The 16,490-nt window shown below is 45.1% G+C and overlaps 1 protein-coding gene across 1 annotated transcript in view; it reads left to right on the top strand.

Annotated features, from left to right (window-relative positions):
- SLC6A12 (solute carrier family 6 member 12) overlaps positions 1 to 16,490 on the top strand; it is a 52,558-nt gene that overhangs the window by 23,248 nt on the left and 12,820 nt on the right. The window contains exons 8-12 of the mRNA XM_053407158.1: positions 3,351 to 3,454; positions 4,541 to 4,665; positions 6,488 to 6,600; positions 8,791 to 8,928; positions 11,229 to 11,331. Coding sequence (XP_053263133.1) covers positions 3,351 to 3,454; positions 4,541 to 4,665; positions 6,488 to 6,600; positions 8,791 to 8,928; positions 11,229 to 11,331 — 583 coding nt within the window. The remainder of the gene's footprint in view (positions 1 to 3,350; positions 3,455 to 4,540; positions 4,666 to 6,487; positions 6,601 to 8,790; positions 8,929 to 11,228; positions 11,332 to 16,490) is intronic.

The raw sequence follows: 16,490 nt of genomic DNA, 5'->3' as shown, positions 1-16,490 counted from the left end.
GAGGCAGGGGCCTTAAAGTTGCCCATCAGCAAGTTAACATTCAGACTGAGCAGGCATAGAGGCCACCATCTTCTCACTGTAGTCAGATGCGTTGCATTGCTATTGAAATTATAGTAATTGGGTTGTGATCAACTAAGTCCCACTCAGAGTAGACCCTTTGAAATAAATGCACCTAAGTGAGTCAGGGCAATTGATTTCAATGGTTCTACTCTGAGTAGGACCAGCATCACATTCTTATGCAAATACTATAAAATTCTTCTGCACTACTATTTTTTGGGAGGGATGGATTTCCTCTATTTTGGTGGTTCACAAATGCAATGCTTCTTTGTGATTATACCTGCCGGTACAGAGTACCATCCACTTTTGTAGCCTTTTAATGTGCAGGTACCCACAGCACTTTGATCAAGATATGAGCACTGGCATCTCATTATTTTTTACCAAAAAAATCACTGTACAGTGGTGCCTCGGGTTACAGACGCTTCAGGTTACAGACGCTTCAGGTTACAGACTCTTTTTTTAAAGAGGGTGTTTTGTGTCCGTTGTTTCTAAAGACATTTCTACCATGCTTTTTGATCACACGGGCTACTCATACATTGCTTACATGTTGGGTGGTGATGGTGTGAGAATTGTCTGTAGCTCTGTTGGCGCCATGATCACATGACCACTTGATCCCAAGCAGATAATCAGTCGCATTGCCAACGTTGGGCAGGCAGCTCCACCCGACCCCACATGCCACTGCTGTTAACTTATATCTTTAGCAATAGAAAATAAACAATAATAAAACCAAGGCAAGCTGAAAATACAACCCAGAAAGCAGATTAAACAAATAGTTTCAGCAGCCAAGAAATGAACAGAGAGCACAAGCAACCAAATAATGCTCAAAGCCAAGCAGTCAACAAATCAGTAAATGGGTACAACTAAAACATAAATATATCAGACATGCTTCATAAATATGGTAGTATTAGCAATTGTAGCAATTATTAGCCAGCAACGCAAAACATTTCGTAGAAACAGACTGCAGCTGGCATCATTTAGGGCCCTGCCCTCCTAGGCCAAGTGGAAATGAATGAGACAGAATATGGGGGACCAACCCTTTCAAGACTCAAGGGTTTGCATGTTAGTACCAACCTATATAACTCATGGGACGCGGGTGGCGCTGTGGATTAAACCACAGAGCCTAAGGCTTGCCGATCAGAAGGTCGGCGGTTCGAATCCCTGCAACGGGAGTTCCCATTGCTTGGTTCCTGCTCCTGCCAACCTAGCAGTTCGAAAGCATGTCAAAGTGCAAGTAGATAAATAGGTACCGCTCCAGCGGGAAGGTAAATAGCATTTCCGTGCGCTGCTCTGGTTTGCCAGAAGCGGCTTAGTCATGCTGGTCACATGACCCGGAAGCTGTACACCGGCTCCCTTGGCCAATAAAGTGAGATGAGCGCCGCAACCCCAGAGTCAGTCACGACTGGACCTAATGGTCAGGGGTTCCTTTACCTTTACCTTTACCTTTATATAACTCACATTTCTTGAACGGCTTAGTTGTTGAACAAATCGGCTCCCAAATGTCGCAAACCTGGAAGTAAGTGTTCTGGTTTATGAACGATTTTCGGAAGCTGAAAGTCCGACGCAGCTTCCACTTGAGTACAGGAAGCTCCTGCAGCCAATTGGAAGCTGTGCCTTGGTTTTTGAACAGTTTCGGGAGTCGAACGGACTCCCGGAACGGATTAAGTCCGAGAACCAAGATACCACTGTATATGAAAACCAATGAATTTTTCACTTCCCTGAAGTTTGCAATACTGTTCTCAACCCCAAAGTGTGCCCTAAAGTACATATATTAATGAAAATAAAGCACACATACACACTACATTGCATTAGAGGAGGAAGTTTCCAGAAATGCATATATTGTGCAAAATTGTATACAAAAAAATCACATATTAGGAGGAGAATTCTGCACACAAATGCACATTGTCAGAGCTGCCCGAGGTCCCAGCTCACAAAGGACCAACGCCGCTTCGTTGTTAAGTACGAAAGTCTTTATTGAAGTTCAGTTTCACTTTCACAGCCGCAGCGTGCAGCTCTACGTCTCAAACTCTAGACCGCTGAAGCTCCGTCTGAATCTCCTCCCCCCAGACACCAGTTTAAGACTCTAGCCTTGCTCCACCTCTTCCTTTGCTCTCTCCTCCTCTGGTTCCGCCTGTCTGTCGGGGTCTCGCCCTTCCTAGACTCTTCTGACGCTGAGTCCCCTGAGTCTTCCCCCTCCCTCCGGCGGGCTTTAGGACCTGGTTCCCAATCCGGGTTTCCTGCTGTCCCGCGCGCCTGTACATTTGAACTTGGCGCGCGCGCCCAGCCGGCAACCTTCCTCCTGACCGTTTCACTGCTGCTGTCACTGCTTCCCCCTTCGGGGAGGCTAGCTGTAACTGACCTCCCCTCCGTTCCCCCACTCTCCGATAGAGGCATGGTCAGCCCTGACTCATCTTCTCTCCCCGCTGGAGGAGACGCTGGTCCTGACACATGTGACTCTTCCCCCCCACTACGCTCTGGTGGGGAAGCTGGTCCTGATCCCCCGCTGCTGCTTTGGGAGTCCCCGCTGGCCCCCTGTTTCTGGTGCGTCCCCCCTGGGACCCCCCTTGCCCTGACCATCGGCGCCCCCTTCTGGGAATCTTCTGATTCGCTGGAGAAGCTCATGGAATCTCTCGGGTCACTGTCATACTCCCCTACGCTCCCCTCGGATTCCTCCCCTTCGCTCTCCATTTCCTCTCTCCCCTGTGCTTCTGCTCCTGAGCCCCTGACACACATGAATTTTCTTGTGAATGTTTTGTAGGAAAATGTGCAAATGCAGAAATGGAGTAAACGAAGCATAAAGTAGGGAAGAGAACAAAGTGAGAGAAACTGAAGTTGAGAGATTCCTCTGTCCCTATGCTCAGCTAAATGTATAGCATGATGGAAATGACAGGTGCTGCATCTTCATCTTTAGTCATCTCATGTTGTTGTTGTTTTTAAAAAAACCTTAAACCATCAAATAAAACATCCCAGAATAAAACATCACCAAAGAAAGTTGGATATAAAGTGTGCATTCAAAGCAGTGTAATAAGCAAGAAACTGAAATATTATCTTAAAGATTTCAAAATAAAACATTACAAAGGTCAAGAATGCACGTTTAACACAAGAAAGTTAATAGGGCTTCTCCCACTCTGTTGCCAAAGCAGCAATTGTCACATGGGCATAAAAGACGTCACCTAAGCACGGCAGTTGACACAGATGCAGGATTTGTGCCTGGCATCTCAAATGATGCCCTGTCTGCCAGACTGTGATTGTTTGCTTTCTGAATCTAGAAATGATTCCCCTTTGCTTTGCTCTAGGTATGGATGGACGCAGGCACTCAAATCTTCTTCTCTTATGCCATCTGCCAGGGGTGCCTCATAGCTTTGGGCAGCTACAACAAGTACAACAACAATTGCTACAGGTAAGGAGATATTCCCCAAAAAATCTCAGCTACTTTGACAAAAAGTAAACAAACAAAAAACTCAAAAACTTTGTCCAGATTTTCACTTTGGGGGATATTGCAACCCTGCTCAGCTCTGCTTCACTGTGATCAGGCTCCCTTGGGATTCTGCAGCAAGCAGTTCCAAATTCCATGACTGGAGTAGAATTTTTCACCCCACCAAGGTTTTGGACATGGATTTTCCTCTACTCATGATGCTTCCTTTTGAGTTGTCCAAATTATTTCATCGCACCCCACCCCCAATATGCTCATCATGATTCAACCAATCTCATTCGCAGTGAGACTTGTGAGCCACTTGGAGAATACCCTCCCCATAAAAGTCCACATATAATTTTGGTGCCAATTAAAGGCTTGTCTCTTTGCCTCTGCATTTGCAGTGGTTATCATTTAGTTGATAGTAGGTTAGCCTGTTCTGTTATTTTAGCTGCTCTTATTGTTTATTGATGATTTATTATTTATTATTGTGCCTTATGTGATTTTATACCTTCTCCGTTTTGTACTAAGCTCTGGGATCCACTGAGGTGAAGGGCAGACTACAAAGGCTCTTCATAAGTAATGTAAATAAAGTAATGACCTGGATTAATTTTGTGAGGACATTCAGCTAACAATGATTTAATGGTTGCTTTTGGGGTGTGGGTTTTTTTGGAGTGATGGCCTGTGTGTGTGTGTGTGTGTGTGTGTGTGTGTGTGTGTGAGAGAGAGAGAGAGAGAGAGAGAGTACACACACACACACCCGCCATATATGAATTCATAACACTGTTGACTATGACGAGACTAGGAACCATACTCCAACCTCCTCAGCAAAGGTCTCTTGGAGACCTATCAGGAGATGTGAGGGCTTGAATGTAAGATCTTCTGCCTTGCAAACTGTTTGCTCTGCTAATGAGTACTGGTAGGTCCAGTGCTCAAATTCTGGGATAAAAGGTGGAGGGGGGCTTTAATTTAATTTAATGCACAAGCCTTTAATGCACAAGCTCCAGCCTGGTGGTGCAAAGGACAGGCACATCCTCCAGTTGTAACCCACTCATCTTTGTTTTGCCCCGGCAGGGATTGCTTTATGCTCTGCTTCCTGAATAGTGCCACCAGTTTTGTGGCTGGCTTTGCCATCTTCTCCGTGTTGGGCTTCATGGCACATGAACAGGGTGTGCCCGTCTCATATGTGGCTGAATCAGGTGAGCATGCAGGGACTGCAACAAAGAGACTAGTGAAATATAAAGCATGGCTTGGGGTCTTAAGAATGGAACTATGAACTGGAAGCTGCCATATACTGAGCCCATAGGTCCATCTAGCTCAGTATTGTCCACAATGACCAGCAGTGGCTCTCCAGGACTTCAGGCAGGGGGCATTCCCAACCCTACCTTGAAATGCTGGGGTTTGAACCCAGGACCTTTTGCATGCAAAGCTGATGTTCTACCACTGAGCTATGGCCCTTCCCAAGCCTGAAGAGATGCATAAAAGTTATCAGGACTACGGGTGGAAAACATTTTTTATTGCCTCTAAAACTGTTGATGTTCTGAGTTTGTTCTTTGGCCAGAACCAGCTGACATGACATAGAATCATAGAATCATAGAATCATAGAGTTGGAAGAGACCACAAGGGCCATCGAGTCCAACCCCCTGCCAAGCAGGAAACACCATCAGAGCACTCCTGACATATGGTTGTCAAGCCTCTGCTTAAAGACCTCCAAAGAAGGAGACTCCACCACACTCCTTGGCAGCAAATTCCACTGTCGAACAGCTCTTACTGTCAGGAAGTTCTTCCTAATGTTTAGGTGGAATCTTCTTTCCTGCAGTTTGGATCCATTGCTCCGTGTCCGCTTCTCTGGAGCAGCAGAAAACAACCTTTCTCCCTCCTCTATGTGACATCCTTTTATATATTTGAACATGGCTATCATATCACCCCTTAGCCTCCTCTTCTCCAGGCTAAACATGCCCAGCTCCCTTAGCCGTTCCTCATAAGGCATCGTTTCCAGGCCTTTGACCATTTTGGTTGCCCTCCTCTGGACATAAACAGAGTGGAATAATGCATATCTTCATGCCACTTCTCAGAGCCAAGATTGCATTCACGCCCGGCAAAATTTCCTAGAACATGTGATCCATTCTGTATTATTGTGCAATACCTGGCTTTTCAAATAGTAGCTCAGTTATGGATCATTATGAGAGCTAGTTAAATCCACTGACTGAGACCAAAGAGACAATAGGAAGACCCCACTCAACCAGGAAGCTCTAAACCTAACCTACTTGTTGGGGTTGTTATGAAGGTAAAATAGATGTGGGGAGGAATAATAGACCCCCACCCTGATGGGATGGACTGAGCATGTTTAGAGGGTGTGGAATCCAGACTGACTGTTGGGAATGAGAGGGCCAGAATTGAGTGGATGGGATCCCAGGACCTGGAAGCTTTTGTTGTAGGTCCCACTATGACACCAAAGGAGGTTAAAAAAAATTGCTAGAAAGGCCAGCATAAAATATTAGATTGAGCATCTGGTTAGAAAGATAAAGGGCACTGCGTTGTATCCAATAAATTATATCCCGAGTAGACCCATTGAGTTCAATGGACTTGACTAACTTGAGTCCATTGGTGTGAATAGGTCTGCGATGAGTATGACTTGGTTTGATGCAACTGTTTGGGTGGAATTCTGTGTAGCACAAAGGAGATTGTTCTATCAGTACAACCATTATATGCTTGTCTGATGGAAGAATCTCTCCTTTCCTCCCACCTGTTCACTGTTCTGGGATTTTGCCAAATCCTCCAGAGCAGATTTGGGGGATGCACAGGGTGAATGAGGGGAGGGAGCGGAAAGTCCTGTTCTGCTAGTGGAAGTCCTTGCACCAATTTCTGACAGCTGAATGGGGTAGTTGAATCTGGCCCTTTCCCTCCACCTTGTTGTACATGGAAAGACACCTCATGATAGATGTAGATGTGTCTAGATCAACCCAGTTTATCAATTGGGTTAGTGAAACATCAGTTCACCTGTTTCTGCTCAATTGGTAGGTCCTGGCTTAGCATTTATTGCCTACCCAAAAGCTGTCACCATGATGCCTGTGTCTCAGATCTGGGCCTGCTTGTTCTTCCTTATGCTGATCTTCTTGGGACTGGACAGTCAAGTATGGAAAAATATTTATCATTTTCCTGAGTTTGGGGGTGGTATGTCTGTAATAGTATCTTGCAGGGGGGAAACCTACTAAATGGTATCTGGAAAAAAGGAGCGACACGAATAAATGATAAGCATTAATTTTGTTGTATAGATTGGTGAAAAGATGTGGGAAGCTGTCACTTCGACCTGCATCAGATGTGCATTATTAATTAATTAACTGATTAATTAATTAAATTTTTATACTTCCCTTCATCCAAAGATCACAGGGAAGTTCACAACATAAAAATACATAGGTAAAGGGACCCCTGACCATTAGGTCCAGTCGTGACCGACTCTGGGGTTGCGCTCTCATCTCGCTCTATAGGCCGAGGGAGCCGGCGTTTGTCCGCAGACAGCTTCCGGGTCATGTGGCCAGCATGACTGAGCTGCTTCTGGCAAACCAGAGCAGTGCACGGAAACGGCGTTTACCTTCCTGCCGGAGCGGTACCTATTTATCTACTTGCACTTTGATATGCTTTCGAACTGCTAGGTTGGCAGGAGCAGGGACTGAGCAACAGGAGCTCACCCTGTTGCGGGGATTTGAACCGCCGACCTTCTGATCAGCAAGCCCTAGGCTCTGTGGTTTAACCCACAAACCACCACCAATAACCCCTTCTCACAAACACATTTAAAAGGCCATAGAATGTTAATCAGCCAAAGGCCTGGTTATAGAGAAATGTTTTTGCCTGGAGCCTAAAGGCAGGTAATGAAGATGCCAGGTGAGCCTTCACGATCCACAGATTTTGCTAACACAAATGCAAACTTCCTTCTTGTTGCATCCATTTTCCCCACCACCACCTTTTTGGTTTCCCAAATGAAACCTCATTTCCCAAGCTGCTTACATGGTTAAATATTATGAGGTGGGGAGAGATAACAACAACAACAACAACAACAACAACAACAACAACAACAACAACAACTTATTATTTCTACCCTGCCCATCTGGCTGGGTTTCCCCAGCCACTCTGGGCGGCTTCCAACAAAAGATTAAAAATGCATTAAAACATCAGTCATTAAAAACTTCCTTAAACAGGGCTGCCTTTGGATGTCTTCTAAATGTCAGATAGTTGTTTATTTCTTTGACAACTGGTGGGAGGGCATTCCACAGGGCGGGCGCCACTACCGAGAAGGCCTCTGCCTGGTTCCCTGTAACTTCACTTTTCACAGTGAGGGAACCGCCAGAAGGCCCTCGGCGCTGGACCTCAGTGTCCAGGCTGAACGATGGGGGTGGAGACGCTCCTTCAGGTATACTGGGCTGAGGCCGTTTAGGGCTTTAAAGGTCAGCACCAACACTTTGAATTGTGCTCGGAAGTGTACTGGGAGCCAATGTAGGTCTTTCAAGACTGGTGTTATGTGGTCTCAGCGGCTGCTCCCAGTCACCAGTCTAGAGAAGAAAAAGCAGCTGAATTGGCTAACTAAGGATATACTAACATGCATCCATTACAATGCATGGTGGCCACTATTTATAGATCTACACACACACACACACACACAGAGAGAGAGAGAGAGAGAGAGAGAGAGAGAGAGAGAGAGAGATGATGGCCCATCTAATGTAGTAATCTCTATGGTGACTGGCACAGTCTTTCTAGGGTCTTGCATGGAGGTATCTTCTGAGCCTTTTAACTGGAGCTGCCAAGAATTAACCGCGGGTCTTCTGCATGCAGAAAAAATGTTCTCCCATCGCTAAGTTACAAACCCTCCCCAGGGGCAAGGGGAAGTTTTGGCTTGCAGCCACTTTAACTTGTGCCAAGGCAGTCATGCACACACCCACATGGAAGGATTCAGGCCACGTGAGGCATGCCATTGCAAACACTGTGTGTGGCAGGGTGGGGTTGGTTTCCAGCAGTGTATCTCAAGTCCAGTCCTGCATGTGCTGGGAGATGTGCATGACCGGGTTATGGCTACAATAAGTTATGGCTAAGAGCAGGCATAGGCAAACTCTGGCCCTCCAGATGTTTGGGACTACAATTCCCATCATCCCTGACCACTGGTCCTGTTAAGCTAGGGAAGACGGGAATTGTAGTCCCAAACATCTGGAGGGTCGGAGTTTGCCTATTCCTGACTAAGAGTGAACACTGACAAGGAAATTGGAGGAGAGGGAGGACCGAGGAAGGGGAGCTCATGAACGTAGTATTTCCTGATACGACTATTTCTTCCATAGTTTGTCTGTGTCGAGAGCTTGGTGACAGCCATTGTTGACTTGTTCCCGGACATCTTCTGTAAGAAAGGACGTCGGGAGATGCTGATCCTGGGCATTGCAGTGATCTGCTACTTGATTGGCTTGCTACTGGTCACTGAGGTGAGAAGCAGAGCTCAGTGGGAGGGCAGAAGAGGCGTTTGGAAATAACATCTGCCCTATCAACCACACAATGGCATACAATCATTATTATCCAGCACTCTAAGTTCACATAAATGGTTAGAAGAAGCTGCAATGCAATTTGCATTTCCATATGCTATACAGTTGTACTTTGGAAGTCAAACGGAATGTGTTCCGGGAATCTGGTTGACTTCCAAAATGTTCAAAAACTGAAGCGTGGCTTCTGATTGGCTGCAGGAAGCTCCTGCAGCCAATTGGAAGTCGTGGAAGCTTCCAAAAATCATTCAAAAACTGGAACACTCACGGTTTTGATTGTTCCAGAGCCGATTTGTTCGGCAGCCAAGGCATTTGAGATCCAAGGTATGACTGTATATATCCTTTCCCCCAGTGACAGTCCATGTCTTTTGGTGCCTGACCCAAATAAATCACTACCCCTCTTTTCCTCCTGTCTCTGGGGTGCCTTTTGAACCAGGGGTGGAGAACTATTTTCAGCCTGAGAGCTGTGTTCCTTCAAAGGTCATCTTCTGGAGGCAAAAGTGGGTGGAACAACAAATACAATTTTTATCTTTGTACATTAGGCTACATATCCAGCCACACAGAAGTTATTGGTTTCTTCACGCAAACCCATCCTCCACCCAGGCAAGCAATCAAAAAAGCCCCCAAAGTCTCCATTCATTGTGAGAGGAGAGGCTGGGGGCCTTGGTGAAGGTTTGAGAGTGCTTTGATGCCAATGGGTGTCACACAAGGGACCCCAAAGGCAAGTGTCCCCATTTCCACTGTGAAATGATGGAGAATATGAGGCACATCTGTACTATGTGAGGATTCAGAGTCTGTTTGTTGTGGGGGAGGAAGGGAAAGGAGAATGTTAGCCGCTTTGAGACTCCTTCGGATAGTGATAAAGCGGGATATCAAATCCAAACTACTACTACTACTACTACTACTACTACTACTACTCTTCTTCTCCTTCTCCTTCTCCTTCTCCTCCTCCTCCTCCTCCTCCTCCTCCTCCTCCTCCTCCTCCTCCTTCTTCTTCTTCTTCTTCTTCTTCTTCTTCTTCTTCTTCTTTGCATCAAGCCCTCAAATGGCCCACCTTAGAGAACATACATGTACCATCTGTGCAAGGAACCCAAAGCTGGCACCAAAGGTCAGGCATGTTCTCAGCAGCAGAAGAGCGTAGGAGTCTCGTTCCATTTCCTCTTTCAGGCCCCTATTCCATGGAGTATTGGGAACTTGCCCCAGAGGCTCATGAATCATTCTATTTTCCAGGTGGATGTGCACAACATCAAGTCCCTCCGCCTTGTGGAATTGCAAAAATGTGTCGGCATTCTGTGGAATGTAGGAAATGAGAAGGACTGTGATCCTCTTTCACTAAGACCTGTAATCCAGGAAGGGAGAACCTGGTGCTCTCCAATTGTTGCTGGACTACAACTCCCAGCATCCTTAAGCACCGGCCATGTGGGCTGGGGCTGATGGGAGCTGGAGTCCACCAACATCTGAAGGGCTACAGATCCCTGCTGCAAGGCATTTTGACAACACCCTGCCACAGTGAGGAGGCATTTAGGTGGGTTTGCTTGACAGATTTTTTTAATAGCAAGGTGAGTTCTTCTGTGCTTCTTAACACCATACTAATATAGGTGACAGCAGCCACGAAATTAAAAGACGCCTGCTTCTTGGGAGAAAAGCAATGACAAACCTAGACAGCATCTTAAAAAGTAGAGACATCACCTTGCCAACAAAGGTCCGTATAGTAAAAGCTATGGTTTTCCCAGTAGTGATGTATGGAAGTGAGAGCTGGACCATAAAGAAGGCTGATCGCCGAAGAATTGATGCTTTTGAATTATGGTGCTGGAGGAGACTCTTGAGAGTCCCATGGACTGCAAGAAGATCAATCCTATCCATTCTTAAGGAAATCAGCCCTGAGTGCTCACTGGAACGATAGTGAAGCTGAGGCTCCAATATTTTGGCCACCTCATGAGAAGAGAAGACTCCCTGGAAAAGACCCTGATGTTGGGAAAGATGGAGGGCACAAGGAGAAGGGGGCGACAGAGGACGAGATGGTTGGACAGTGTTCTCGAAGCTACCAGCATGAGTTTGATTAAACTGCGGGAGGCAGTGGAAGACAGACGTGCCTGGCGTGCTCTGGTCCATGGGGTCATGAAGAGTCGGACACGACTAAACGACTAAACAACAACAATATAGCTCACTGGTTTGTTGGCTTCTTCAGCCATTTTGCTCTAGTTGTTTGCAAATGGTCTTCCTTTTCCCCTTTGTGCCTCTTGCAGGGTGGAATGTACATCTTCCAGCTGTTTGATTATTATGCAGCCAGTGGAACATGCCTGCTTTTCCTCGCTATCTTTGAAGTCGTCTGCATTGGATGGGTTTATGGTATGTAGAAGTTCTGGGATTGGGGAGAAATTTGGTTCGGGTTCACATTTTAAAGCATATATATCCACAGTTTGCACTTCCTGAAATGATGTGTGAATTGAGCTGCAACTGTCCTTTGAAAATCACACTTTGGTGAATTTTGCAATGCATTTTCCCAACCCCAAAATGTGCACAGAAATGCATGTCTTAGTGAAAACAGCACCTGAAAAGGGCCCTCCTTCTCTCCTGCAAGGATCTTTCCCTCCAATCAGCAGGGAGAGGGGAAGGGGAAGTTTAAACTTTCTCTTCTCCTGATCTCTCCTCTGCCAATTAGGAGGAAACAGCTCAGCAGCAGAGAACAGGGTGCAAGGCTGAGTCTGTCTCCTGAGCTGTCCATGCAGGAAGAGAGCAAACCTGAATTTCCTTTTTAAAAATAATAATAATAATTTTTATTAGTTTTCAATTACAATCCAATAATAGCCTCATTATAACAATGCTAATGTATAAAGCAATTATTAATACCAATTGTTTGAGTGCCGAATTATATAATTTAGATAACGTGGCCCCCCGCATGCTAGAACTGATGGTTTGATTATTTGCTTTATTTCTGCATTCCAAAATCTTATTAATTTCCATAATCTTCCAGTCATAATAATAATCCTTTATACAACAACTGCAATATTAATAACTTCGATTCGTGTTGACACATTAAATGATTTATAAAACTACAAGTGAGGAACTCAGACTATATCCTTGTTCTTCCAGTGTGTGTGGAAGTGATTCTGTCCATGGTGTTTCTTCCGGTCCTTGTAAGATGTTACGTCTTTCTTTCCCCTGGTTGTTGTTTCCACACCCCAATCCTAAGATGTGCCCCTCGGGGCAGGTAGTTATCACATTCTTGACCTGCATGACAAGTGTATTTCTCAACACATGCTTATCTCATTCGTGTGACATGTTTAGGTGTACATCTAAAATAGGTTTATTTGCTTTTCCTGCTGGTTAATTTCAATATTTGACTGGTGTGCTCTCTTGTTATGCCAGTTGCCCATCCTGAACTATCCCAGTGTTAACATCCCAGCAACTCCTTCTGCAAACGAGGGACTTGTTGGAAGAGAAATAATAATAATAATAATAATAATAATAATAATAATAATAATAATTTATTATTTATACCCCGCCCATCTGGTTGGGTCTCCCCAGCCACTCTTGGCGGCTTCCAACAGAATATTAAAATATAATAACCTATTAAAGATTAAAAGCTTCCCTAAACAGGGCTGCCTTCAGATGTTTTCTAAAAGTCTGGTAGTTGTTTTTCTCTTTGACATCTGGTGGGAGGGCATTCCACAGGGCGGGTGCCACTACTGAGAAGGCCCTCTGCCTGGTACCCTGTAACTTGGCTTCTCGCAGTGGGGGAACTGCTGGACCTCAGTGTCCGGGCAGAACAATGGGGGTGGATACGCTCCTTCAGGTATACTGGACTCATAGTTCTTTTGGTGACAGAACGCTATTTCTGGAAAGGCTTAGGAAGGATCCCCTGATTTCCTGTGTGCAAGCTCACATGCCTAATTATATGCACTCCATTCTAAATCTCTTTCCTCCCCCATCCCAGAACCTCACTCTATGTTGGCATGAAATACCATGTAGGTAAACGGGCAACTTCTGCCCAGGGATTATTGCTCCTCTTGCCCTCTCTCCACCTGAGGATATGTAGTTTGGCAGCCCAGATCTGCTTCGCTTATGCTGCAAAGGTTTACAGCAAACATCGTAAATAAAGACACATGTTTCAGACTTGCCTGTTGGCAGCCATGATGGTGCCACCCACACAGCCTGGCAGCTTTCCCCCTGCCTGTCAAGCAGACATCGTGACAAAGATTTGAGGATTTCCTGCATATGGCTTTATTTCTGTGAAAGGAGTATGCCACTTCCAGCCAACTTTTGGTTGCTGTTGCTGTTGCCAAAAGTAAGAGTCTAGATGGGAGTCTTCTCTCTCTCTCTCTCTCTCTCTCTCTCTCTCTCTCTCTCCCTCCCTCCCTCCCTCCCTCCCTCCCTCCCTCCCTCCCTCCCTCCCTCTCTTTCTCTCTCACACACACCATGCATGTTTTAAAAAGATTGGAATAATAACACAGCCCAGGGAGCATTTTCTGAACAGCGCCAGTGTATATGACCCCAAGATTACCTTTTCAGAAAGAGATCTTCTCCTGCTGGAGAAGAATCCGGCTTTAAGCTGTTGGAATCTTAGATAACCAGGTTTGGCACTGGGTGAAAGAATGCTCAGGGCAATTTTCTGTGTGGCCTTGAAATGAATCCATGACCTGTCTCTAATAATTTCCAATAAATGTATCTTTCTTGCACAAGCACACAGACAAATTCAGATAGGCAGAATTGGTGTGGCAAAGAGTGCAAGCTGTGAAATGGGATATTCCCACCCCCTTCGGATCTTACCCAGTTGCAAACTTGCAAGATCGCATTAAGATTAGGGTAATATGCAGTTCCCTCAGCTTTTCTCTGCAATATTCAGAGTGAGTGGGTAATAATATTTCTGGCCTTTGATTCAGAACTGTTATAAAGGATTCTGCAATAATAGGCGGGGAGGGTGCATGTTCAGAATGCCTGAGATGTGCTATTAAAATGCTAAGTATGGTTATGCTAGTACAGTGGTACCTCGGGTTACACACGCTTCAGGTTACATACGCTTCAGGTTACAGACTCCGCTAACCCAGAAATAGTACCTCGAGTTAAGAACCTTGCTTCAGGATAAGAACAGAAATCGGGCTCCGGCGGTGCGACGGCAGCAGGAGGCCCCATTAGCTAAAGTAGTGCTTCAGGTTAAGAACAGTTTCAGGTTAAGAGCAGAGCTCCAGAATGTGACCAAGGGAAAGAGACGGTGGAGGAAGACTGGAAGAAATTTAAACTTTATCTTAAAAATGCTTGTAAGATTATGGACTGTTAAAATGCCATGGTGTAAGCATAGCAGATTTGCAGCGATAAATGATTGGACAAGAGGAAAGAAAAGGGTTAAAGAAAGGAATGAATAAATAATTCAGACCAGGGGTTGCTGGAAAAATTTAAAACAGGGATGCAGAAAAGGGAGGCATGGGGAAGTCGTTGAAATTGGGTATATGGAAATTTTTTTTGAAATTATACATGTTTATATGTTTGTTTGTTAGTGTTTGTCTTTTGTATTGTCTTATATTATATGTTGAAAAACTAATAAAAATTTTATAAAAAAAAAAAAAGAGCAGAGCTCCAGAATGAATTAAGTACGTAACCCGAGGTACCACTGTATTTGGGCAGAGGCGTTGCAAGTTGGACACCTATGCCCAGTGAGCAATCAGGAGCAGGCTGAAGATATACTATGGTACAGAGGTGGAGCACTGACCATTTCTTGGGGCATGGGGAGCACCTTGTTGCGTGGTAGTTGCTGGGATGACCAGGGACCAAGAAGCTATTTGACACACGGCGCATACTGCTTTCATGGCCTGCTGCTTTGTGACCGTATTTCAGCTTGTGTGCTTTAGGTTGTCCAGGATAACAGCGAACACCTCCATTTACTTAAACAAAGCTCTCCCTAAGGAGTTATTCAAGGCCCTTCTCTATGGCAGTGTACATAATCTTTTTGAATAGATGACCGGGGGTGGGGAGGCTGTGCCACATCCTTCTTCCAGCTTCCACTTTTGCCGGAAAGCAGCGCAGGCTGACTGAACTGATGACTCCTTAAGCCTAATTAATTTTTTTTCATCATCATTTTGAAATATAGAGCATGCCAACCTCCCTGTTCAAGGACTCAGTAAATCCATTCGTGTCAGATTCCATTGCTTTCTACTACATCACCCTTTGCCTTTGATGGGTTGGGCTGAAACCTTTGCAGTGCAGCATTTCTGCAGGAGGCAGACGAGTAAAGAAAGCTTTAACAATGCTACCATAGTCATAAAATCATAGAATTGCAGAGTTGGAAGGGACCATGTGGTCATCTAGTCCAACCCCCTGCAAGGCAGGAACCTTTCGCCTAGCATGGGACTCAAACCCACTATCCTGAGATTAAGAGTCTCATGCTCTACCAGATGAGCAGTGTTGGTGAATATGTCCCAAATCGCTGCTGTTACTCACTTTTTACTTATCTAAAATGTTTCCCCACCCACTAGATTACCATTCCCCTGAACTAGCAAAATGTCTGCTTTTTATAAAAAGTTGTATCTCAGTATCTCATAATAAGTCATCCTTGACTTCTGATGTTGCTTGCATCCCAATTCGCTAATCTTCCCTGATGTCACAGCAAGCATATGTGCATTGGGGTGTGGGGAAGGTTTCATTGTGATTTGCCAGTGGTTTACTTGCTGTGATTCACAGAGAGACTGAGCCACTTGGGATCAGGCACTTGGACCTTTGACTCTGAATCCCAGCTCCAGAAGTAACTTTTTAATTAAATGCAACTCTTTCATTTCTGTCTAAATGCTACGGGCTTTGGAATATGATTCCTTGTTTGCTCAGTCAGAGCCTGAAGATGAAAACAGAGAGATGGTACTTGCTGCTTGTTTGACCCTGAAATTTAAAAACTAGTATTAACTTCAACGGTGCTACAAGCAGGACAAGTTATGGCTAATGTTTTGTGATACTCCATTTCAAATGTTCACAGAGCAGGGACCAGGCCTGAGCCTACAGTTCCAGTTCCTGACCTCCACACATTCATCCATAGATCTGGATAAAGTACCGCTAGGTTAAAGTATCACCCACAAATTTGGTGTAAAATGTGGAGAATTGGGTTTTTGTTGGGAGTGAAATGCACCAGTGTACCATGGGCAGGGTTGGGTTGTGGTGGCTCAGTGACTGCCCCAGGATTGTAGAGATGAACGGAGCCATACTCTGGTCTCTGTCACTAGCCAGGCCATTAAGATTGACTGGGACCCAGCACCCCTGCTTCCTCTTCTAACTACATTTCCTCCTCTTTTCTGTAATATCTATTAGATTGTGATTTTTAAGGGAAACATGCCTTATCTTTTCATATATGTACAGCCCTTAGAAAACATCATTAGGTGCCCTATAAGTGAATAATAATAATAATAATAATAATAATAATAATAATGCCCGCAGCACTTCTAGTGCTCTGCTCCAGCCTAGCATCAAAAATTTAGGCAAGTATCCCTGCATTGCCCAGATGGTTGGGCAATGCTTGCTGTCACTGG

Source organism: Podarcis raffonei, chromosome 10 (assembly GCF_027172205.1).
Source record: "Podarcis raffonei isolate rPodRaf1 chromosome 10, rPodRaf1.pri, whole genome shotgun sequence".
NCBI classification, from domain to species: domain Eukaryota; kingdom Metazoa; phylum Chordata; class Lepidosauria; order Squamata; family Lacertidae; genus Podarcis; species Podarcis raffonei.
Note: the sequence above shows the minus strand (reverse complement) of the source record. Positions and strands in the feature narration are given on the sequence as shown.